This window comes from Heterodontus francisci, chromosome 22, assembly GCF_036365525.1.
Source record: "Heterodontus francisci isolate sHetFra1 chromosome 22, sHetFra1.hap1, whole genome shotgun sequence".
Lineage (NCBI taxonomy): Eukaryota > Metazoa > Chordata > Chondrichthyes > Heterodontiformes > Heterodontidae > Heterodontus > Heterodontus francisci.
Window position 1 is genome coordinate 71,457,148 of NC_090392.1, and position 24,199 is coordinate 71,481,346.

The window sequence follows — 24,199 nt, forward strand, 5'->3', positions numbered from 1 at the left end:
TAGTATACTGTATTCACTGCTTAAAATGCGATCGGCTGTACACTGGGGAGACTAAATACCGATTGGATGATTGCTTTACGGAACACCTCCGTTCAGTCTGTAAGCACGACCCCGAGCTACCAGTCACCTGCCATTTTAATTCGCCACCTTTCTCTCATGCTGACCTCTCAATGGTCTACTGCGGTGTTCCAGTGAAGCTCGAGGAATAAGACCTCATCTTTCGATTAGACACTTCACAGCCTTCCGGACTCGACATTAAATTCAACTATTTTAGATTTTAATCTCTGCCCGCCCATTTTGTTTCCTTTGCTTCTTTCGGTTTTCCTTTTTTTTTTGCTTTTCCCTCATTATCACTCCCTTTGGCCCTGCACGACTAAGTCTTCTGTCCTTTAATTCCACCATATCACAGTCCTTCGCTTTTGTTCTTTTTCTCCACCCTCCCCTTCCTCAAAACCTATTAAATTTCTAACTGTTCCTAGTTCTGCTGAAGGGTCATCGACCTGAAACGTTAACTCTGCTTCTCTCTCCACAGATGCTGCCGTACCTGCTGAGTATTTCCAGCACTTTCTGTTTTTACTTTAGACTCTAACATGAGCTAGTTGGGCTGAATGGCTCTTTTCCGTGGTTCAACTTCAGTGTATTTCACTGTGCATCTGTTGGTTCCTCTTGCTTTATTTCTGTACTCTGTAACATTCATGAAATCTTGTATCTCAATTCTGTCCATTTTAACCTCCACTCACCTTGCTCTCGCTTATTGTTCCTCACTAAAAGCCAAGTTCTATCTCTTTGTGGCTCTTGCTGTTTTCAGTTATGCTTTTTTTCCTTATTTGTTCATGCGATGTGGGCGTCGCTGGCTAGGACAGCATTTTTTGCCCAATTTCTAAGCCAACTTTTAATCTAAAAGAGCTGTATGTACATATGGTCGTTCTGGCATTCCTCCTGCTAGCCTCCTTTGAATACCAGAGTTTGATTTTCTGTGGATGACTCTCTCATTATCATCCCAAGGATTCCCCAGAGCTTTGTTATGTTTTCATTTTCCATGTTTGTGAATTTCTCTATTCATCGCTCAATCTTATCCAATCTTTTACTGATGATTCCACTCTATGTGGATCAACTTCTTTCAAACCCTCAGTACACACAACCTCCCTTCTTGCAGTGCAATGGCCGAGTCAGCCCTCCATGCCATCTAGGCCAGTGGAAACCTCCAATTTTTTTTAAACACACAGTTTCTTCATAGCTGTCACAAGTCTAACCAACAGCCCCCATCTCTTAGATTCACCCTTAGTCCTCCTTCATCTATTGACATTCCTGGGCTCACTATCTCTTCAGATCTCGAATAGAACTCTGCTATCTCCTACATTACTAAAGACCCCTCCAAAAAAAGCTCCTTCATGCCAAACACACTCTGTAGTCCTGGTCTGTCTAAAACTTGGATACGTTTCCCATATCTGGGGAAGCTGCAGCAGAGAATTACATAGAATATACAGCGCAGAAACAGGCCATTCTTTTCTCCAGGCTAAGTGTGAGTTATTCAGCCTTGCTGTTGGTGCAAAGCTCGCCAGTGAGGGTGGCTACTTCAATATTCTATGGTCAGCTTATTTGAACGATTATTTATAGCTGCTTGAGGAATTTTGACCACCTTCTGGGAGCCAGCCTAATGCAAGATGTGGGAAAATCTGGTCCGCAGGTCAAATTTTAAAGAGACACATGCTTTATCCCTTCACTCATTTACATTCTACTCCTGATAAGAATTCTGCTTTGATTTAAAATCTGCTTGTAAACTGTTACAGCGGTCGATGTCGCCTGGTTTATCGGTACAGACGGCATCAGCTACATTACCACACCAGACACCTATTGGTCCAGGCAATCCTGGCCAAGTGGGGAGTTCAAATCCTAACCACTTGGAGCGACTTCTGGAGCGATTGACTGAGTTGTTCCCACAACATAACAGGTAAAGATCTGGAGACGGAAGAAAACATACTTGGTAGTGTCTCTCAATCTATCATGTATATTTTTTGATGACCTCTGGACTAATTAAGAAACCTGATTGTTAGAATCAGAAGGAATATAGTGGCATGTGAAAAATTTATCAGGTTTGGAAGCCCTGTACCAAAATATGATCCAGTTGTAGTATTCCAGAGACAGAAAAGTGGGGAGTTCCTTGGGTTAACAATCATAGTTTGAACCACCTGTTTCATCAATTTGGTCTCTGTTGGCTGGTTTGTGAAGGAGATTTCCTTTCGAGTTTGTTCCACTTAGTTGCTTCTCTTCCCTCCCCTCTTGAAGGCATCAGGTTATGCCGACTGCCATCTCACCCACATGGCTTTTCCTCAGCCGAATCCCAGTCAGTGCGTGTCACCAGGCCATTCAACCCTGGAGACCATCACAGTCCAGCTGCATGCTCTCGAGCTGCGTGCACAAGCAGTTTGTAGCAGAGGTCGCTAGATAGTGATTGAGAGGGGTAACTCTGGCTGATTTTCTCCTCCCTGGCGCTGATTGCTATCCATGACTGTGTGTCTGTTTGTTTGTTGGGCTGTGATGCCTCTTATGGTCAAATAGTCTGTTTAACACTGTTTAATCCCACACATGAAGAATTGAACAAGTTAATGACAGCTTGTGGAGAGGAGGAAATTGGAGGGTGAGGATGGATTTGAAATGAGAAAATTCTCTTTGAATTTTCGATGATTCTGTCCAGTTCGATGCATCATCTACTTCCTCACATAATGTATTTTCGACAAACGGATACAGTTGTTTGATGTTTCTCTGGAATGGATGTGGAGAGAATTTGGTGCTTCTAGTTGAGATGGAGCCTTGTACGTTCCAAACGTCAGTCTGAACTAATGTTCTGTCATGTTTTTTGACAGGGAAACAATGATCATCTTTCTACGGCAGGTCCGCACGATGAACAATAACTCATTGTCTGGACTGTCCTTTGAACAAATCATCAGTCAAGTATCAGTCCTTATCAAAAACTACCAGCCATCCCATGGTGTAAGTGTATAGGAGGCATTTTTATGCTATTACTGTCTTTTAGTTTATTAGATGAAACGAAGGAAGTCGGACACAACATGCATGTGTGTCTTGCTGCAGTAATTCTGCATTTGGAACAGTGTTAGCTGAAGCCATCTTGTTAGAAATAGTAAAAAGGGCAACCAGTTTGTTTAATTATAACATTTCCTGTGGATTTTGTTAATGATCTGGCAGTGGTTTCCACTGTCACATTTAATAGGTGCTTTATTGCATTCATGAAGCTAAACTCATCGAGAGGTAGAATGTGAGCAGTGCACTAACTTTTACTTGATTTATCGGGTTGTGGGGACAATTCGCACTTTTACCTTGTGAGGTAAACTGGTGAAGAGAATCACTATAGAACCTGCCCATTACGGAAACCAGCCCATTTTCATCTCCATTGAAATCATTCTCCAGTGCCTCCTTTGTCACAAACAAAACTATGTTCAGTGTTAACCTTGTTGAATAATCAGCTGGAAACCATAACAGATCATTTTGAGGCCCGGACTTTACTGAATCTTCGTTAGGCAGTGGATCTGTGTGAATTTCCAGTTTAAAGACCCATTTACACATTTGTTGATTTCCATTTGTAACTGAGTGATAGGGTCAAGTTTTGGATATTAAGGCTGTTTCCTGTTTGGAAGGAAGCAGTCAGAGTCTTGGAGAAGATGAGGGCTGGGTGGTGGGATAAGACAGTCACATCATAGAATCGTAGAGTCATAGAGTTATACAGCACAGAAACAGGCCCTTCAGCCCATCGTGTCTGTGTCAGCCATCTAGCACCTATCTATTCTAATCCCATTTTCCAGCACTTGGCCCATAGCCTTGTCTGCTATGGCGTTTTAAGTGTTCATCTAAATACTTCTTCAGTATTGTGAGGGTTCCTGCCTCTACCACCACTTCAGGCAGTGTGTTCCAGATTCCAATCACCCTCTGGGTGAAAGTTTTTTTTCCTCAAATCCTCTCTAAACCTCTTGCCCCTTACCTTAAATCTATGCCTCCTGGTTATTGACCCCTCCGCTAAGGGAAGAAGTTTCTTCCTATCATAATTTTGTATACCTCAATCATATCTCCCCTCAGCCTTCTCTGCTCTAAGGAAAACAACCCTAGCCCTTTCAGTCTCTCTTCATAGCTGAAATGCTCCAGCCCAGGCAACATCCTGGTGAATCTCCTCTGCACCCTCTCCAGTGCAATCATATCCTTCCTATAGTGTGGTGCCCAGAACTGTACACAGTACTCCAGCTGTGGCCTAACCAGTGTTTTATACAGCTCTAACATAACCTCCCTGCTCTTATATTCTATGCCTCGGCTAATATCCCATATGCCTTCCTAACCACCTTATCTACCTGTGCTGCTGCCTTCAGTAATCTATGGACAAGTACACCAAGGTCCCTCTGACACTCTGTACTTCCTAGGGTCCGACCATCCATTGTATATCCCCTTGCCTTGTTAGTCCTCCCAAAATGCATCACCTCACACTTCTCAGGATTAAATTCCATTTGTCACAGCTCCGCCCATCTTACCAGCCCATCTATATCATCCTGTAATCTAAGGCTTTCCTCCTCACTATTTACAACACCACCAATTTTCATGTCATCTGCGAACTTACTGATCATACCTCCTATATTCACGCGGCACAGTGGTTAGCACCGCAGCCTCAGAGCTCCAGCGACCCGGGTTCGATTCTGGGTACTGCCTGTGCGGAGTTTGCAAGTTCTCCCTGTGACCGTGTGGGTTTCCGCCGGATGCTCCGGTTTCCTCCCACAGCCAAAGACTTGCAGGTTGATAGGTAAATTGGCCATTGTAAATTGCCCCTAGTGTAGGTAGGTGGTAGGGGAATTGAGGGGATGTGGTAGGAATATGGGATTAATGTAGGATTAATATAAATGGGTGGTTGATGGTCGGTACAGACTCCGTGGGCCGAAGGGCCTGTTTCAGTGCTGTATCTCTAAATAAATAAATCATTAATGTACACTCCAAACAGCAAGGGTCCCAGCACCGATCCCTGCGGTACACCACTGGTCACAGGCTTCCACTCACAAAAACAACCCTTGACCATCACCCTCTGCCTCCTGCCACTAAGCCAATTTTGGATCCACTTTGCCAAATTGCCCTGGAGCCCCTGGGCTCTTACCTTCTTAACCAATCTCCCATGTGGGACCTTATCAAAAGCCTTACTGAAGTCCATGTCGACTACATCAACTGCTTTACCCTCATCTACACAGCTAGCCACTTCCTCAAAAAATTCAATCAAGTTAGTTAGACACAATCTCCGCCTGACAAAGCCATGCTGACTATCCCTGATTAATCCCTGCCTCTCCAAGTGGAGATTAATCCTGTCCCTTAGAATTTTTTCCAGTAGTTTCCCAACCACTGATGTTAGACTCACCGGTCTGTAATTACCTGGTTTATCCCTGCTACCCTTCTTGTATAATGGCACCACATTCACTGTCCTCCAGTCCTCTGGTACCTCTCCTGTGGCCAGAGAGAATTAAAAAATTTGTGTCAGAGCCCCTGCTATCTCCTTCCTTGCCTCTCATAACAGCCTGGGATACATCTCATCTGGGCCTGGGGATTTATCCACTTTTAAGCCTGCTAAAACAGCTAATACTTCCTCCTTTTCAGTGCTAATACGTTCAAGTATATCCCAATCCCCCTCCCTGATCTCTACACCTACATTGTCCTCTATAGTGAACACCGATGCAAAGTAATCTTTTAAAACCTCACCCATGTTCTCCAGCTCCAAATGCAGATTGCCACTTTGGTCCCGAATGGGCCTTATTCTTTCCCTGGTTATCCTGTTTCCTGTTGCCCTTAATATACTTAAAAAACGCCTTAGGATTTTCCTTTATCTTGCCTACCAGTGTTTTTTCATGTTCCCTCTTCGCTCTCCTAATTACTTTTTTAAGTACCCCCCTACACTTCCTATAGTCCTCTAGGGCCTCCACTGTTTTCAGTGCTCTGAATCTGCCATAAGCCTCCTTTTTTTTTCCTGATCCAATCCTCTATATCCCTTGACATCCAGGGTTCTCTGGACTTGTTGGTCCTACCCTTCACCTTAACAGGTACATGTTGGCTCTCAACTCTCACTATTTCCTCTTTAAATGACTCCCACTGGTCTGATGTAGACTTTCCTACAAGTAGCTGCTCCCAGTCCACTTTGGCCAGATCCTGTTTTATCATAGTAAAATCGGCTTTCCCCCAATTCAGTACTTTTATTTCTGGTCCATCTTTGTCCTTTTCCATAACTACTTTAAATCTTACAGAGTTATGGTCACGATCCCCGAAATGCTCCCCCACTGACACTTCTACCACTTGTCCGGGTTCATTTCCCTAGGATTAGGTCCAGTACTGCCCCTTTTCTTTTAGGACTTTCTACGTACTGGCTCAAAAAGCTCTCCTCTATGCATTTTAATAATTCTGCCCCCTTTAAGCCTTTTGCATTAAGACTATCCCGGATGATACTGGGGAAGTTGAAATCCTCCACTATTATTACCCTATTATTTTTACACCTCTCTGAGATTTGCCTACATATCTGCTCCTCTATCGCTCCCTGACTGTTTGGAGGTCTGTAGTACACTCGCAGTCAAGTGATTGCCCCCTTTTTGTTTTTAAGTTCTACCCATTTGGCCTCATTTGAGGAACCTTCTAAGATAGCATCCCTCATTACTGCAGTAATTGACTCCTTGATCAACAGTGCAATGCCACCTCCTCTTTTACCTCCTCCCCTGTCACGCCTGAAGATTCTATACCCTGGAATATTGAGCTGCCAGTCCTGCCCCTCCCTCAACCATGTCTCTGTGATAGCAATAATATCATAATCCCATGTGCTAATCAATGCCCTCAATTCATCTGCCTTACTAGTAAGACTCCTTGCGTTAAAATAGATGCAATCCAGCCTTGCATTTTTCACTTGTGCCTTAACAAGTCTATATTTGCTCTGCCTTCCAGACTGACTCAGTTTCTTTTTTATACTTGACTGTGCATCACCCCCTACTGTACCTCCACTCTGTATCCCATCCCCCTGCCAAATTAGTTTAAACCCCTCCCCGCACCCCCCCCCCCCCCCCGCCCCAACAACACTAGCAAACCTCCCTGCAAGGATGTTGGTCCCGTCCCGGTTCAGGTGCAACCCGTCCAACTTGTACAGGTCCCACCTTTGCCAGAAACAGACCCAGTGATCCAGGAAGCTAAAGCCCTCCCTCCTGCACCATCTCCTCAGCCACGCATTCATCTGCTCTATCCTCCTATTCCTATACTCACTAGCACGTGGCACTGGGAGTAATCCAGAGATTACAACCTTTGAGGTCCTGTTTTTTAATCTGCTACCTAGCTTCCTAAATTCTGTATCACATCTTTAGTGCAGGATTTATCTCGAAGTCTGGTGCCGTATCCAACCCTCGTATCAAAATCCCATCACGCTGGACCAATATGTGGATCAAGCTCAAGATTGAGTTTCTACTTGGGCTTCATGAACTGCACCAGAGGGAATTCAGAGTGATATGTCATGCTAACTAGGTTAAACTACAGGTTAATAGATCTGCATAACATGAAGTGCTTTTTTAAAATTTGGGTTCTGGGGATGGAATAAAGGTTGATGCAGTTTGTGTGTTTTTTGTTCTTCCACAGAGCACGAATTTGGACTATTCAAACCTGCCAGCTGATTCACTGTTGCCATCAACAACATGGAGAAATGTCGCACCCGATCCCTTTATGAATCGGCCAGGATTTACGACGGGTTTGTCACATCAGAGCGGAGCCAGTTCTGAACACAGCCTTCAGGTATTCCTTGTTTCTTGTTTACTGTGTGTTTGTGTGTGTCTGTCAGCTGGTCTTGATGTCTTTTTGAGCAAGACTGTCAGATTGTGTCAGCTTGAGAGTGGGTTAAAAGTGACCAGATTGAAATGAACCAAAGTTACCAGCAAAGAGAGAGATTTTTTATTCCATAACCACGTCCAGGAACTGAGCGTATGTGAAAGGCTGACACGCCGACTCATTGTGCCAGACAGTGTCCCTTACTTCTTTGTAAAGATTAACCTAATGATGTACATAAATGATATGGACAAATATCAGAAATTTGCTGATGCCATCAGATTAGGGGTATGGCAATCTGTGAGAAAGCAGGCAGGAGGGCATATCCAGTTAGGAGAGAGGGTAGACTTTTGGTGAACTTTTAGTTTAGTTTAGAGATACAGCACTGAAACAGGCCCTTTGGCCCACCGAGTCTGTGCCGACCATCAACCACCCATTTATACTAATCCTACACTAATTCCATATTCCTACCACATCCCCACCTGTCCCTATATTTTCCTACCACCTACCTATACTAGGGGCAATTTATAATGGCCAATTTACCTATCAACCTGCAAGTCTTTGGCTGTGGGAGGAGACCGGAGCACCCAGAGGAAACCCACGGAGACACAGGGAGAACTTGCAAACTCCACACAGGCAGTACCCAGAATTGAACCCGGGTCACTGGAGTTGTGAGGCTGCGGTGCTAACCACTGCGCCACTGTACCGCCTAACTTAGTTTAGACAGACATGAAGTTGTGCATGTTGGAGGATTAGAGCAGAGTTTGGAAATATAAACTAAATGCCCAATTTCTCAATGGAGTGGGGGAACAGAGACACCAATCTTTAATAGCATGTGGAACAGACCATTAAAAGGTTAAATTGGATTTAGATTAGATTAGAGATACAGCACTGAAACAGGCCCTTCGGCCCACCGAGTCTGTGCCGACCATCAACCACCCATTTATACTAATCCTACACTAATCCCATATTCCTACCAAACATCCCCACCTGTCCCTATATTTCCCTACCACTTACCTATACTAGTGACAATTTATAATGGCCAATTTACCTATCAACCTGCAAGTCTTTTGGCTTGTGGGAGGAAACCGGAGCACCCGGAGAAAACCCACGCAGACACAGGTAGAACTTGCAAACTCCACACAGGCAGTACCCAGAATCGAACCCGGGTCCCTGGAGCTGTGAGGCTGCAGTGCTAACCACTGCGCCGCCCTGGGTTTTTATTCAAGGGTGTTGGTGACTGTTCATGACGGTCGGGTTATCGTGTGCAGTTTAGGGCAAGAAAGGATATTGGAGCCATGGAAATGATGGAACCCAGATTTTAGGATGATAACAGGGATAGGAGGCTGTAGTTATAATGAGGGATCTGGAAAAATTAGGGCTGTATTCAGAGCAGAGTAGGCCAAAGGGAGATATAATGCGTTCGAAAGATTTGCGAGTTTAAATAGCAAAATACTATTTCCACTGGTTGCTAAATGAACACAAGGCATAAACTCCAGATTAATATTAGAGGGATAAAGGAGGAGATTAGTAGAATGTTTTATACGTAAATGTTTATTAGAATATGGAATACATTAGCACAAGTGGAGATGGAAGCCAAGTTAATTACAGCGCCTAAGAGAATTGGATAAGAACATTGAACATATTAATGGGGAAAAGAGCTGCTTTAGGCGATTAGACAGCTTCAGTGTGAAGCTAACACAGAATGGGAACAATGGACTGAATGGTCTCCAGTGCTGAGATTAGCATGATACAGCCTCATCCTTTGATGGTGTGAATTGCCCCTCAGCTGCTTGCCTAATACTGTCCTTGCTTCCTTGGAGGATGAAGAACCCTGTGTGATTTGCCAGGAAGAACTGACCACCAATCGTCTCTTTGTGATGAAATGTGGACACAAATACCACAGAGAGGTAAAGGATTGTGTTCTTTTTTTCCTTCTTTCTAGTTTTCCCCCTCCGGTCCTCGCCTTTCCTGTAGTTGCTGACCCTCTCAGTAGATCACCTTTTGATGCAAGACTGAACTAGCCATTTGTTGCGTGAGCTTTTGCGGTGGGTCCTGGTGGGCTGTTCAACTGTGGATGGCACCACAATCTAGTTAATCCTGACCTCCATAGGTGTACCTTTTCTAGTAGTGGGGTCACCGTAGTAATCATGAGTGGAAATGAGTTGTTCCCTTCCCTGACATGGAAGGTGTTGGGACCATGGTGGTACCAATACAGCCACCCCTCTCACCAAGCTGAGATAACTAACTCAACACAGACCATAGGGACAAAGGAACAGGAGAAGGCCATTCAGCCCCTGAGCCTTTTCTGCCATTCAATGAGATCATGGCTGACGTGTGACCTAACTCCATATTCCGGCCTTTGCCCATATCCCTTAAAACCTTTGGATAACTAAAATCTATCAATCTTGAATTTAAAATTTACAATTGATTGAGCATTAATTGCAATTTGTGGAAGAGAGTTCCAAACTTCTGACACCTTTTGAGTGAAGAAGTGTTTCCTAATTTCACTCCTGAAAGGTCTGGCTCTAATTTTTTGACTATGACCCCTGGTCCTAGACTACCCAACCAGTGGAAATGGTTTCTCTCTATCCAGCCTATCTGTACTCCTTATTATCTGGAAAACTTTGATCAAATCATTCCTCAGCCTTCTAAATTCCAGGGAATATAACCCTATTTTGTGTAATCTCTCTTCGTAATTTAACCCTTGGAGTCCAGGTATCATTCTGGTAAACGTACACTGCACTCCCTCCAAAGCCAATATATCCTTTCTAAGATGTGGTGCCCAGAACTACTCACAGTACTCCAGGTGTGGTCTAATCAGGGCTTTGCCAGACCAGGAATTGAACCCCGCGACCTTCTAGTCTGCACGGTCCCAAGAAATCGAAATATCTGAGATAATGGATTTACACAACATGCATATTAGGGACACAAAAGCAAAATGCTGTGCATGTGGAAATCTGAAATAAAAACAGAAAACACTGGAAATATTCAGCAGGTCAGGCAGCATCTGCGGAGAGAGAAACAGAGTTAACGTTTCAGGTCTTTCAGATCTGTCATCAGCATATTAGGGATGTGGTATAATGACTTGGTCGATGTGGGAGGAGAACAATGCTTCCATATTCAAATCTTATTGTGGTCAATGCATTCAAACTGAAGGAAGCATCAAAAATGATCTTGACAAGGTTATAACGAAAAGATCAGATTAAAAGGGGATTCATGGCCAAAAGCTGATGAAAGGTCAAGGATGCCAACTTCTTATAGATTGATCCAACGGCTGCGCGGAGCTGAAGAAGTCAAGTCCCAGGTTCATTGCCAAGTTTGGTGTTCTTGGTAATGATTTCCATCTTAGCCCTTAGGCTGCGAGGGTTCTTGTTCCTGCTCCCTTCACCAGTAACCGTTTCTGGGAGGGGCACGTGTGCGGTTTTGGGTGTGAATAGGATCAGGCTGTGCCGTTATGCTCTTCATGGTAGAATAGTCTGCCATTGCTCAGTATCTCTGCTCACATTCAAAGAGTGGCCTCTTGGCCATGATAACCAAGGGCTGTCAGTATTCTAAAACAGCACAGCAGAAAAAAAAATATCAGTGTCTTATAGAGAGATGGGGATTAACAACAACAAATACTTATATAATATAAAAGCAAAATACTGCAGATGCTGGAAATCTGAAATAAAGACAAGAAATGCTGGAACCACTCAGCAGGTCTGGCAGCATCTGTGGAAAGAGAAGCAGAGTTAACGTTTCGGGTCAGTGACCCTTCTTCGGAACCTGCAAATATTAGAAATGTCAAAGGTTATAAGCAAGTGAGGCGGGGGTGGGGCAAGAGATAACAAAGGAGGTGTAGATTGGACAAGGTCACATAGCTGACCAAAAGGTCATGGAGCAAAGGCAAACAATATGTTAATGATGTGTTGAAAGACAAAGTACTAGTATAGATAGGGTGTTAACGGACTGAAAATTGAACAGCAGCAAGTACAAACATGAAAAAAAAAAGTGGGTAAGCAAACTGAACAAACAAAGATGAAATGAAATAAGCAAAAAAAAAATGTAAAAAAGAAAAAATAACTAAAAATAAAAGTAAAATGGGGGGCCCGTCATGCTCTGAAATTATTGAACTCAATGTTCAGTTCGGCAGGCTGTAGTGTGCCTAATCGGTAAATGAGATGCTGTTCCTCAAGCTTGCGTTGATGTTCACTGGAACACTGCAGCAAGCCCAAGATAGAGATGTGAGCAGGGGGGAGTGTTGAAATGGCAAGCAACCGGAAGCTCAGGGTCCTGCTTGCGGACCGAGCGGAGGTATTCCGCAGTCACCCAGCCTGTGTTTGGTCTCCCCAATGTAGAGGAGACCACATTGTGAGCAGCGAATACAGTATGCTACATTGAAAGAAGTACAAGTAAATCGCTGCTTCACCTGAAAGGAGTGTTTGGGGCCTGCGATAGTGAGGAGAGAGGAGGTAAATGGGCAGGTATTACACCTCCTGCGATCGCAGGGGACGGGGACGAGGTGGTGGGGGTAATGGAGGAATGGACCAGGGTGTCGCGAAGGGAACGATCCCTTCGGAATGCTGACAGGGGAAGGGAGGGGAAGATGCGTTTGGTAGTGGCATCACGCTGGAGGTGGCGGAAATGGTGGAGGATGATCCTTTGGATATGGAGGCTGATGGGGTGGAAAGTGAGGACAAGGGGAACCCTGTCGCAGTTCTGGGAGGGAGGGGAAGGGGTGAGGGTAGAGGTGCGGGAAATAGGTCGGACACGGTTGAGGGCCCTGTCAACAACAGTGGGGGGGAATCCTCGGTTGAGGAAAAAGCAGGTCATATCAGAAGCACCGTCATGGAAGGTAGCATCATCAGAGCAGATGCGTCGGAGACGGAGAAACTGGGAGAATGGAATGGAGTCCTTACAAGAGGCAAGGTGTGAAAAAGTGTAGTCGAGGTAGCTGTGGGAGTCAGTGGGCTTATAATGGATATTAGTAGACAACCTATCCCCAGATATGGAGACAGAGAAGTCGAGGAAGGGAAGGGAAGTGTCAGAGATGGACCATGTAAAGGTGAGAGAAGGGTGGAAATTGGAAGCAAAGTTGATAAAGTTTTCCAGTTCGGGGTGGGAGCAGGAAACGGCACCGATACAGTCATCAATGTACCGGAAAAAGAGTTGGGGGAGGGGGCCTGAGTAGGACTGGAACAAAGAATGCTCGACATATCCCACAAAAAGACAGGCATAACTAGGACCCATGCGGGGACCCATAGCAACACCTTTTACTTGAATGAAGTGAGTGGAGTTGAAGGAGAAGTTGTTCAATGTGAGAACAAGTTCAGCCAGGCGGAGGAGGGTGGTGGTGGATGGGGACTGGTTGGGCCTCTGTTCCAGGAAGAAGCGGAGAGCCCTTAAACCATCCTGGTGGGGGATGGAGGTGTAGAACGATTGGACGTCCATGGTGAAGAGGAGGCGGTTGGGACCAGGAAACTGGAAATTGTCAAAATGACGTAGGGCGTCAGAAGAGTTATGGATGTAGGTGGGAAGAGACTGGACCAGCGGAGAAAAGATAGAGTCAAGATAGGAAGAAATAAGTTCAGTGGGGCAGGAGCAGGCTGACACAATGGGTCTGCCAGGACAGTCCCGTTCGTGGATTTTGGGAAGGAGGTAGAAGCGGGCTGTCCGGGGTTGTGGGACTATGAGGTTGGAAGCTGTAGAGGGAAGATCTCCAGAGGAGATGAGGTCAGTGACAGTCCTTTGGACAGTGGCTTGATGTTCGGTGGTGGGGTCATGGTCCAGAGGGAGGTAGGAAGAAGTGTCTGTGAGTTGGTGTTGAACTTCTGCAAGATAGAGGTCGGTACGCCATACAACAGCACCACCCTTGTCTGCAAGTTTGATGACCATGCCGGGATTAGACCTGAGAGAACGGAGTGCCTCAAGTTCAGAGGGGGACAGGTTAGAGTGAGTGAGGGGGGCACAGAAATTGAGATGACCAATGTCTCGCTGACAGTTTTCAATGAAGAGATCAAGAGCGGGTAAGACGCCAGGGGGTGGGGTCCAGGTAGAGGGAGAATGCTGGAGGCGGATGAATGGGTCTGCTGGTCGGGGGGAGGACTCCTGGTCAAAGAAGTGAGCCCGGAGGCGGAGGCGATGGAAGAAGAGCTCAACATCATGCCGAGCGCGAAATTCATTGAGGTGGGGATGTAAGGGAATAAAACTGAGACCTTTGCTGAGTACAGAACGTTCAAGCATCAGAGAGGGGGAGGTCAGAGGGTATAGTGAATACACGACAAGGGGTCAGAGGGAAGTGAAGCGGAAGGAGGATCTGGAGGAGCATTCGTCCCCATCAGCTGCTGGAGCTTGTGTTCCTTGACATCTGAAAGGAAGACAAAAAGTTTTTTGTTAATGCGTTATACAAATGTTGTTTGTTAATACAAATACTTATATTTTTATAGTGCCTTTAATGTAATAAAACATCCCAAGTTACTTCACAGGAGCATTGTAAAACAAAGTATGAAACTGAGCCATAAAAGGAGTTATTTGGTCAATGACCAAAAGCTTGGTCAAAGAGGTAGGTTTTAAGAAGTGTCTTAAAGGAGGAAAGCGAGGCAGAGGGGTGTAGGGAGGGTATTCCAGAGCTTGGGGCCGAGGCAACTGAAGGCGTGGCGGCCACCACCAATGGTGGAGTGATTAAAACCAGTGATGCACAAGAGGCCAGAATTAGAGGAGCAGAGATATCTTGGAAGATTGTGAGGCTGGAGGAGATTACAGAGTTGGGGAGGGATGAGGCCAGGGAGGAATTTGAAAACAGGGATGAGAATTTTAAAATCAAGATGTTGCTTGACTGGGAGCCAATGTCGACCAGCGAGCGCAGGAATGATAGGGGAACGGCGCTTGGTGCGAGTTAAGACATGGGCAGCGGAGTTTTCGAAGAGTAGAACGTGGGAGACCAGCCAGGAATGTGTTGGAATAATCAAGTTTAGAGGTAATGAAGGCGTAGATGAGAGTTTCAGCGACAGATGAGCTGAGGCAGGGTGAAGTTGGACAATGTTATGGAGGTGGAAATATGCAGTCTTAGTGATGCCATGAATATGAGGTCAGAAGCTCATCTCGTTTTGGAAAAAAGCTTGTACGCTTTTTTCAAAAGGAATGAAGTGGGTAGTTTAGTAGTTCTGCTCCCATTAGATGAGATCCTTCAAACCTGTAACTTTACCTCGTTGCTTTCCCTATATGCCTGTCAATTAGTTATTTCTCATTCTACATGTTGGGCTAAATGGCCTGTTTCTGTGCTGTAAATACTATGCATTTTTTTTCTCATTGTGTTTTTCCCATATTCCTTCTCGAATACAGTGCATCTCTTTGTGGCTGAAGGAGCAGAAGACATGTCCAAGTTGTACACTCAGCTTTGCAACCTCCTTTTCGCAATCCTAACCGTGTGGAATCTGTGACCTACGTCGAAAGACTGGCCCACCTGGCACCTGATAACTGGGCTTTTGCTCAGTGTAAACTTGTGACAGAAGCAAAGGCTCTTGTGCGGTTACAGGAGTGTGGACGATCCGTACTGACGTCGATTGGGACGGTGACTTTGGTTAATGGGATAAATGTGGAATCTGTCACTCATATGAGTTTCAAACAAATTCATTGACAAGTTCCAAAGCAAGTGACACTATACTGAAAGATTATTTTGTGAATGGTATGCTGATTCCTTTGACTGTGCTCCAGGCACACATTTTAAAAATACTGGGAGGGGACGTAATTATTTGCAGCTCAAAAAATAAAGATTGTCTAAGCATTGGTGTTGCTTGCGTATTGCATTGAACTTGGTGCAGGCCATAGATTTGCTTTGAGTTCGGAGGTTTTCAATTCTCCAACAAAGGGACCCTGCCCTCAGCTGCATTGTTAATTCTGGGAGGTGAGTGTGAGGAGGAACGAGGGAGCATCAAAGCTTAACTGAGCCTTTTCAGTTTTTTTCCCCCTTCTCTCTATGGGGAACTAATTTTGCTTGTGCTTGGGATCTCAGGTAACCCAGTGGAGTTCAGGAATTGGCTGCATGACGAATCTGAGGGAGAGGGATTAACTACTTCATTCTAGTGTGTTTACTGAGTAGGACACTGCACCAGCAAGGCATTCAGTTCTGCATGAATGGCACTGTGAATGCTGCAACTTGTTTATTGCCCTCATGTTAACTAGAATTCTATTGTTTTAAAGGTAGACCACTGCTGCTGTTGCTTTACACTACCAGCAGCTCATAGCAAGTCCGTGATCTGAACTAGCTGCTTGGATTCACCCATTTTCCCTCCCTTTGCACCAGGGGAGGGCCCTGATCTCTTCTTGGCCCCTCCACACACCATGTCCTGACTCCTGAGGTGTCAGCATGGTTATTAAAGCAGATGGATTGTGTCAGTTGCTCTCTGGAGTAGTTTAAAGAACTACTCTAACTATGGGCTCCCATATGTAATGAGTGTCCCATCAGCAAAGCAGTCCCAAATTTGGTATTGATGGGCAAGTTTGGTCAGAAATGGCGCAGGTTGATACCATATTGTGAGAATGGAACAGTGTCATATTAGTGGAGTAGAAACTGTTCTGAGAATATGGGAGACACATTGTTGGGGCATAGCAGAAGGCGTTTTACTCAATACCTTGCATTTACATAGTGCCTTTAATGTAATAAAACATCCAAAGGTGCTTCACAGGCACATTATAAAACAAAATGACACCAAGCCACATAAGGAGATATTAGGTCAGATGACCAAAGGCTTGGTCAAAAAGGCAGGTTTTAAGGATTGTCTTAAAGGACGAAAGTGAGGTAAAGGCACGGAGGGAACTGAAGACACAGCCACCAATGGCAGAGCGATTAAAAGCAGGGATGCACAAGAGGCCAGAATTAGAGGAACGCAGATATCTCGGAGGGTTGTGTGGCTAGAGGAGATTACAGAGACAGGGAGGACCGAAGCCACGGAGGGATTTGAAAACAAGGAGGAGAATTTTAAAATCAAGGCATTGCTTGACCAGGAGCCAATGTAGATTAGTGAGACAGGGGAACAGGACTTGGTGCAAGTTTCGAACCAAGCAGCAGAGTTGTAGATGACCAGGTTTACAGAGGGTAGAATGTGGGAGACCAGCCAGGAATGCAATGGAATAGTCCAGTCCAGGTAACAAAGGCATGAATGAGGGTTTCATCATTTCTGCATCTAATGGTGCAAGACTTGAATGGCATGCTTGTTACTGACACTGGGAATCTCAAAATGGAAACATTCCATTCCTCAACACCCTGATGTGTGGCGATAGAAATACCAAACAAAATTGATTTATTTTATTGCACATATACACGTTCACATGTTTTATTATAAAAGTTTTTTTTAATGCATTGATACTCAGTACATTGTTGCATTAATTTTTGTCCTATAAAAGATACTCATTGAAAACTTTGGCTTAATTGGTAAAAATAGAGGCAGAAATTACAAGGACACTCAGTCTAAACAGCAATGGTTTATTATTCTTGTGTATTAGATCCAGAACACAATCATGACGACATTTTCTTTCATGCAAAATACCCTGTCATGGTATACTGTTCAAGTAGCCAATACCAGTTCAAGCTGCAGTGCCCAAAGTTGTCACAAATTGATTTCATTGTCCCTCTAACATAGTTTTTTTTGTTCGTATGTGGGTGTCGCTGGCTAGGCCTGCATTTATTGCCCATCCCTAATTGCCCTTGAGGAAGTGGCAATGAGTTGCCTTCCTGAACCACTGTAGTCCTTGGGATGCAAGTACACCAACAGTGCTGTTAGGGAGTTAGTTCCAGGATTTTGACCCAGCGACAGTGAAGAAATGGTACAGTTCCAAGTCGGGATGGTGTGTGGCTAGGAGGGGAACTTGCAGGTGGTGGTATTCCCATGCATCTGCTGTTCTTGTCCTTCTAGGTGGCAGAGGTCGCGGGTTTGGATGGCGCTGTCAAAGGAACCTTGGTGAGTTGCTCCAGCGCATCATGTAGATAGTACACATTGCTACCATTGTGCGTCGATGGTGGAAGGAGTGCCAATCACGCAGACTGCTCGGTGTCAAGCTTCTTGAATGTTGTTGAAGCTGCACCCGTCCAGGCAAGTGGAGAGTATTCCATCACACTCCTGACTTGTGCCTTTGTCGATGGTGGACAGGCATCGGGGAGATAGGAGGTCAATTACTCGCTGCAGAATTCCCAGCCTCTGACCTGCCATCGTAACCACAGAATTTATGTGGCTGGGCCAGTTCAGTTTCTGTTCACTGGTGATGCTTAGGATGTTAGTTTGGGATTCAGCAATGGTAATGCCATTGAATATCAAGGAGAGATGGTTAGATTATCTCTTGTTTGAGATGTTACTTGCCACTTATCAGCCCAAGCCTGGATGTTGTCCAGGTCTTGTTGCATATGGACATGGGCTTCTTCAGTATCTGAGGAACCACGAATGGTGTTGAACATTGTGCAATCATCAGCGAACATCCCCACTTCTGACCTTATGATGGAGGGAAGGTCATTGATGAAGCAGCTGAAGATGGTTGGGCCTCGGACACTACCCTGAGGAACTCCTGCAGTGATGTCCTACAACCACAACCATCTTCCTTTGTGCTAGATATGTCTCTAACCAGCAGAGAGTTTCCCCCGGATTCCCATTGACTCCAGTTTTGCCAGGGCTCCTTGATGCCATACTCGGTCAAATGCTGCCTTGATGGCAAGGGCAGTCACTCTCACCTCACCTAGAGTTCAGCTCTTTTGTCCATGTTTGGACCAAGGCTGTAATGAGATCAGGACCTGAGTGGCCCTAGCAGAACCCACACGGAGCGTCAGTGAGCAGGTTATTGCTGAGCAAGTGCCACTTGATAGCACTGTCACAACCCCTTCCATCACTTTGCTGATGATCGGGAGTAGACTGATAGGGTGGTAATTGGCCGGGTTGGATTTGTCCCGCTTTTTGTGCGCAGGACATACCTGGGCAATCTTCCACATTACTGGGTAGATGCCAGTGTCATAGCTGTACTGGAACAGCTTGGCTAGGGTCATGGCTAGTTCTGGAGCACAAGTCTTCCGTAATATTGCCGGAATGTTGTCAGGGCCCATAGCCTTTTCAGTATCCAGTGCCTTCAGCCTTTTCTTGATATCACTTGGAGTGAATCGGATTGGCTGAAGACTGGCATCTGTGATGCTGGGCACCTCAGGAGGAGGCCGAGATGGATCAACAACTCGGCACGTCTGGCTGAAGATGGATGCAAATGCTTCAGCCTTGTCTTTTGCACTGATGTGCTAAGCTTCCCCATAGTTGAGGATGGGGATATTTAACGTGGGGTGGGGATGAGACTAAAGAATCCTATTTCTTTATAAAAGGCTATTTTTTTCTTGTGTACTTGTGATAAAACGGAAGTCAGCTGCAAGTTAAGGATCAAGGTGACCCAAGTCTGCAGCTACTCCAAGGGCAATAAACAGCACTATATGATTCTGACTGCAGTCTCCATCCTATACCATACCCGATCTATTTGCAGGCTGACCTCCAAAGAAAATGAGTCATAAATCAAAGCAAAATTCACTTGCCTGAAAGCCTATGGTATTGAAGTCCGAGTAAAGGATGTTGGTTCTGACACTTCTCACAGGCTTTGTTGAGTGAATTATTACATTTCCATTAGGACCATCTCTCCCACCCATCGCTGTCAGCCAGCCACAATCAAAAAACGAGTTGGTTTGCTTCCGTGTTTTAATGTGAATCGTAACCAATAACTATATTTAACAATTTTAAAAAGCAGTTTTGAATCTGCACCATTTCCTCTTGTACCTCACTAGAGTAAAATGGACTCAGGATATGTAATTGCACCTATGATAAGAGCAGCGAGCAGGCTCCCTTAAAAAAATCATCTATTTCCTGATATTGTTTGATACATAAAACTAGCACTATTAAGAACTTCAACAATCACAGTGTCATTAATTAAAACATTGATTCCTTTGCTAATCGAGCATAATTTAAGAGTCAAACACAGCATTAGTGTGAACTATATTAACTACATTAAAGGGAAAATTCAAATTGAGAAGCATAAGAGTTTCTCTTTCCAGCCATTGCTGTAACAGTTTAACTCAACAGGATGACACTTTTCTCCCAAACGTTTAGTGTAGATCATGTTTGAAAAAATACCGGTTTGAGAGACGACCTCTACAGTGACCAACTGGCATTCGTAATCCTGATACCCCAGCACTCCCATTCTTGTGAGCTCTGGAGTGGTACATCTAGCATTGAGGCCAGAATCTCTCCCCATTAAACACAATATTATCTGTTAGCATGGATGTGATGGACGGTTGAGGCCCAACTGCTCTAGAGTGGGAAAGCACTGGAAGATGAGTCACGGTGTGCTATTCTTCACTCGTAGATGTACAACACAAGCATATCACTGACAGCAGCTGAAGGACAGAACATCTGGCCTCTCCTGTACAGTTGGATCATGTAAAATGGAAATTTTGGTTATATATGGGGCATAATGAACTAACTACAAAAGTCACATGGTGTACAGTCTGTGACACATGGGACTGGATAACTTCTTGCTACTGCTGAAATGCCAGTGTCTAGAATGGTTACTACTAGTGTTTGAACTCTTCCTGTGCCAGTCAGGTGATTCTTGGAACAACCACATTCATTTCACGAGACTGTTAATGTGACAGTTTTGAGCCAAGCCTATTTTATTTATTTAGAGATACAGCACTGAAACAGGCCCTTCGGCCCACCGAGTCTGTGCCGACCAAGAACCACCCATTTATACTAACCCTACAGTAATCCCATATTCCCCACCATCTACCTACACTAGGGGCAATTTACAATGGCCAATTTACCCATCACCTGCAAGTCTTTGGCGGTGGGAGGAAACCGGAGCACCCGGCGAAAACCCACGCGGTCACAGGGAGAACTTGCAAACTCCGCAATGCACTGTTTTCATCATACATGTCCAAGTATAATCCCAATGTAAACATATTCTCTTTTGTAAAAGTTACTTTCACTAGGATTCACTTGCATTATTGATGCCTTCCCTTGGTGCAGGACCTGAAATTGAAGCAATGAAATAGGCAATGTTATTAATTCTTTAAGATAGTTGAGCAGTAGGATGAGCAGGAGACAGGTGGTCAGAAGTGCAATCCGACAACGAGTTGGAAAAAGCGTTATTAAAATCCATCCACTCGCAGACCAGGAGTACATCAAGAATGGGATTGTTAATTAAACAGAAAACTCACCGATAGGAAGCTGCTGTGGTATCACATGGGTAATGGCTCACCAGCTGAGCTCAAATACCATCTGTTCAACACACCTGAGAGTCACTAAGCTATCCCATGTCAGTGGGTGTTCTGATCACTGATCATATGGGGCAAAGACACCAGACCCATTAATAAAATATACAAACAACCCTGGCATATCACACCTGAGAGGACATCATGTGATCCACCCAAGTACATTTCAAGATTTTTAACACCATTCTTCGCGCTCCCATATTAATTAGATCGATGATTCTGATTTTAAGAGATGATGCCATTGCACAAAGAGTTTATCATCTATTACCTTTGATTATAATTAAGATTTTCTAATAAATCCCAAAGACTTGAGTACATGTGTAACACACCTACCGCAGCATATAAGTGCATGATTACATAATTTTATTGCTGATGTTTGACCTTGCAGATATGATCATGTGATCCTACATTACAACAGTGAGTGACTACACTTCCAAATTACTTCAATTGCTGTAAAGTGCTTTGAGACATCCTGAAGAGATTCTTTATAAATGCAAGTTTTTTTAAATGGTCAGTAAACTGCAAGTCTGTTGGGTTTTCCACACTAGGAAAATCAAATTATTAGAGTTAACAACTAGAGTCTGTCGGAGGATATATTTTAAAATAATGGGAGTACTATGGCAACTGGTTTCAATCAATCATACTGGTGATGTGATCCTATAGAGATCCAACCACAACAATTGCATTCCCTCTCCCCTTATGCTGCTATTGTTTCTCTGCAGTGTTCCCTAGCTCCTGGCCAGCATGACATTCTGGTGTTGTGCAGCTGGACTAGATTACACACAACAGTGGCTGGCCAAGAGAAATTAACACTTTATTCGCAATCAATTCTGTAACTCCGATAAAGTACAGACCAGCCACCATGACCAACCAAACCACAGTGAACCACAGACAGGAGAATCACTGCCATCCCAGAATGAAATGCTAGACTAGATTTAACCCACAGCACAGAAACTGAATACATTTTGAACTCTCGCTAAAAAAAAAAAGTGAGTAAAGAGCTGAACCTTGTACTGTAAGTAAGGCCAGGTTGTTTGTTACACTTAGTGTTGATGGGATTTGGAAAAGGGGAATTTTGTGACGGGATTTGCTGAATATGGACTCGCAGTAATGGTGTGATCAGAATTGCTCTCACTCGTGGGCCTTTACCAATGTGATCAAAGCAGCAGGCTCTCTACCGGGTAAGCGTTCCTGAATTTTCAGTCTTCCTTCTTGGGAAAGCGGCCCATCTTGGTCCGGATATTCCTCAGCAGGAAAAAGGCCACAGTGGTGACGGCACAGGTGACCTCCGCTATCCAGAACGCCATGTCCCAGCTGTAAAACTTGGCAATCGAACTGAATGGAAAGCCGGCCAGGAAACCGCCCACTGCAGGACACAAAGCAGAAGTGGATGATCAACGATGCAGGAGATAATGAGAAAGCTTTGAACACATGGTTTCAATTCCCACAAAATCTATTAAAACAGTTTACTTTTTTGCCACCACCACCTTAGTCCCTTCTCCCTATTGAATGAGTGTGTTAATCGAGTTGAAGGGTTCTATTGATGCAGGGTGGCACTTTACATATTGGCACCCTGTGTCAATGAAATCGTGCCAGATCAAATACAGCACAGCCAGACTCATCGTAAAACCTCCTCTACTCTAACCCAATAGCATGCTTCAACTGCATCTTCACAAGCAACCTGCAATCCACAGTGAGATGCACTGTTAATCTCAGCTGTCTGTACAACCAGTCGGAGATTGTTCATTTAGTAACAAATTGTTGGCCGTTGTGTTTTTGGACTCCTGCCTGGTCGTAATGGAGTTAAGACCATCCAAAATTACAGCCAGCAAAAGGAGAGAGGAGACTTTCATTCCATTGGTCATAGCTGGAATGCCCAAATCTCTGGCTGTACTAGGGTGGAGTGGAGTGAATGGTTTCAACTTTCCCTCCCTCTGGATTTCCACTTTGCATCTCCCAGCAACAGAACAGCTGAGGTCAGGAGATCACTGTGCGAGGAACAACACTCACAGCCTTGCCTGCCCTCCCTTGAAGCTTGGGTGATGGTAAGGATTAGCCCTGGAGTAAGCTGCTCCTTTCTTCACAGGTGTTACCAGAATTCCAAGCAGTTTTAAATACATTTGGACTTATTCCTGCTCCTAATTCAATAAATTGGCAGTCACACTCCAAAGCCCTGTGTATGAAAACAGGAAGAGAGACTTGACTATGCTGACACTAAATGGATGAACATATGCAGGGATTCTCCTGATCATCCAACATTTTCTTTCCAGTGTTTCCACAACTCTTTTGCTGAAGATCAGGCAGATGGGCTAAGAATCCTTGTGTAAATTCACCCCCAAGTCGCTAAGAAAAGTGCTCCACTCCCCAGCCCAAAAGGAAATATTAAACCTCAAATTCTGCAACAGAAATCCTAAATTTGGGTGCCAATGGGATACCTGACGGTGTCAGGTTCCACCGTATAAAGATCGAAGTTGGCTGTTACCATTTAGCTGCATTTCTGTTCTGAACTCACCATTTGCCATCAAAGCAACAATTGCATGAGATGTCCCAGACAGGTTAGAAGGTGCAGATTCATTGGCTATCACTCCAAACAGTGCAATTGGCCCATAAGAACAGAAGCCAAAAATAGCTCCCAAGGACAGAATCCATAGCTACAAGAAAAAGAGAAAGGGGTTTAGAAAAAAGTAAGTTAGTACAGAGATAGGACCGCCTGAATGTATTTTTATGCATGAAAGATATGGGTGCCAACTAGCAAGGCCATCAGATATTGCCCATCACTAGCTGCCCTTGAAGATGTTGGGTTGCATTCTTGAACCACTGCAGTTCATGTGGTGACGACACTCCTAAGGCTGTTAGGTGAAGAGTTCACAATTTTGATCCAGAAACGATGAAGGGATGGTGATACATAACCAAGTTGCGATGGTGCGACTTGGAAGTGTGTCTGCTGCCCTTGTCCTCCCAGGTGATGGAGGTGGCGGATTTAGGAGCATACACTGCTAGATAACTACTTTCTATTTAATGGTGACGTTATGGCAGTATTATTGTCGCAAAAAGGTCAGGAAGTATTAGAAGTGCAAAGAAATTACACAAATAAATTTGGCTGTCGCTTTAGGA

The 24,199-nt window shown here is 44.6% G+C and overlaps 2 protein-coding genes across 4 annotated transcripts in view; one reads left to right on the forward strand and one right to left on the reverse strand.

The window, feature by feature from the left end:
* The window catches only part of LOC137381423 (E3 ubiquitin-protein ligase DZIP3-like), a 77,315-nt gene extending 60,172 nt beyond the window's left edge, over positions 1-17,143 (forward strand). The window contains exons 34-38 of the mRNA XM_068053999.1: positions 1,791-1,951; positions 2,865-2,991; positions 7,639-7,791; positions 9,645-9,731; positions 15,145-17,143. Of these exons, the coding sequence (XP_067910100.1) occupies positions 1,791-1,951; positions 2,865-2,991; positions 7,639-7,791; positions 9,645-9,731; positions 15,145-15,225 (609 nt within the window). The 3' untranslated portion in view covers positions 15,226-17,143. The remainder of the gene's footprint in view (positions 1-1,790; positions 1,952-2,864; positions 2,992-7,638; positions 7,792-9,644; positions 9,732-15,144) is intronic.
* Positions 9,372-24,199, reverse strand: part of slc37a4a (solute carrier family 37 member 4a) — a 42,915-nt gene continuing 28,087 nt past the window's right edge. For 2 of the 3 annotated variants that reach the window (XM_068054000.1, XM_068054001.1), the window contains 2 exons: positions 23,598-23,736; positions 17,134-22,451 (listed from right to left, as the gene is read on the reverse strand). In XM_068054000.1, the coding sequence (XP_067910101.1) occupies positions 22,285-22,451; positions 23,598-23,736 (306 nt within the window). In that variant the 3' untranslated portion in view covers positions 17,134-22,284. Of the gene's footprint in view, positions 11,376-17,133; positions 22,452-23,597; positions 23,737-24,199 lie in introns of those variants that run through there. The other variant, XM_068054002.1, reaches the window with a different exon arrangement.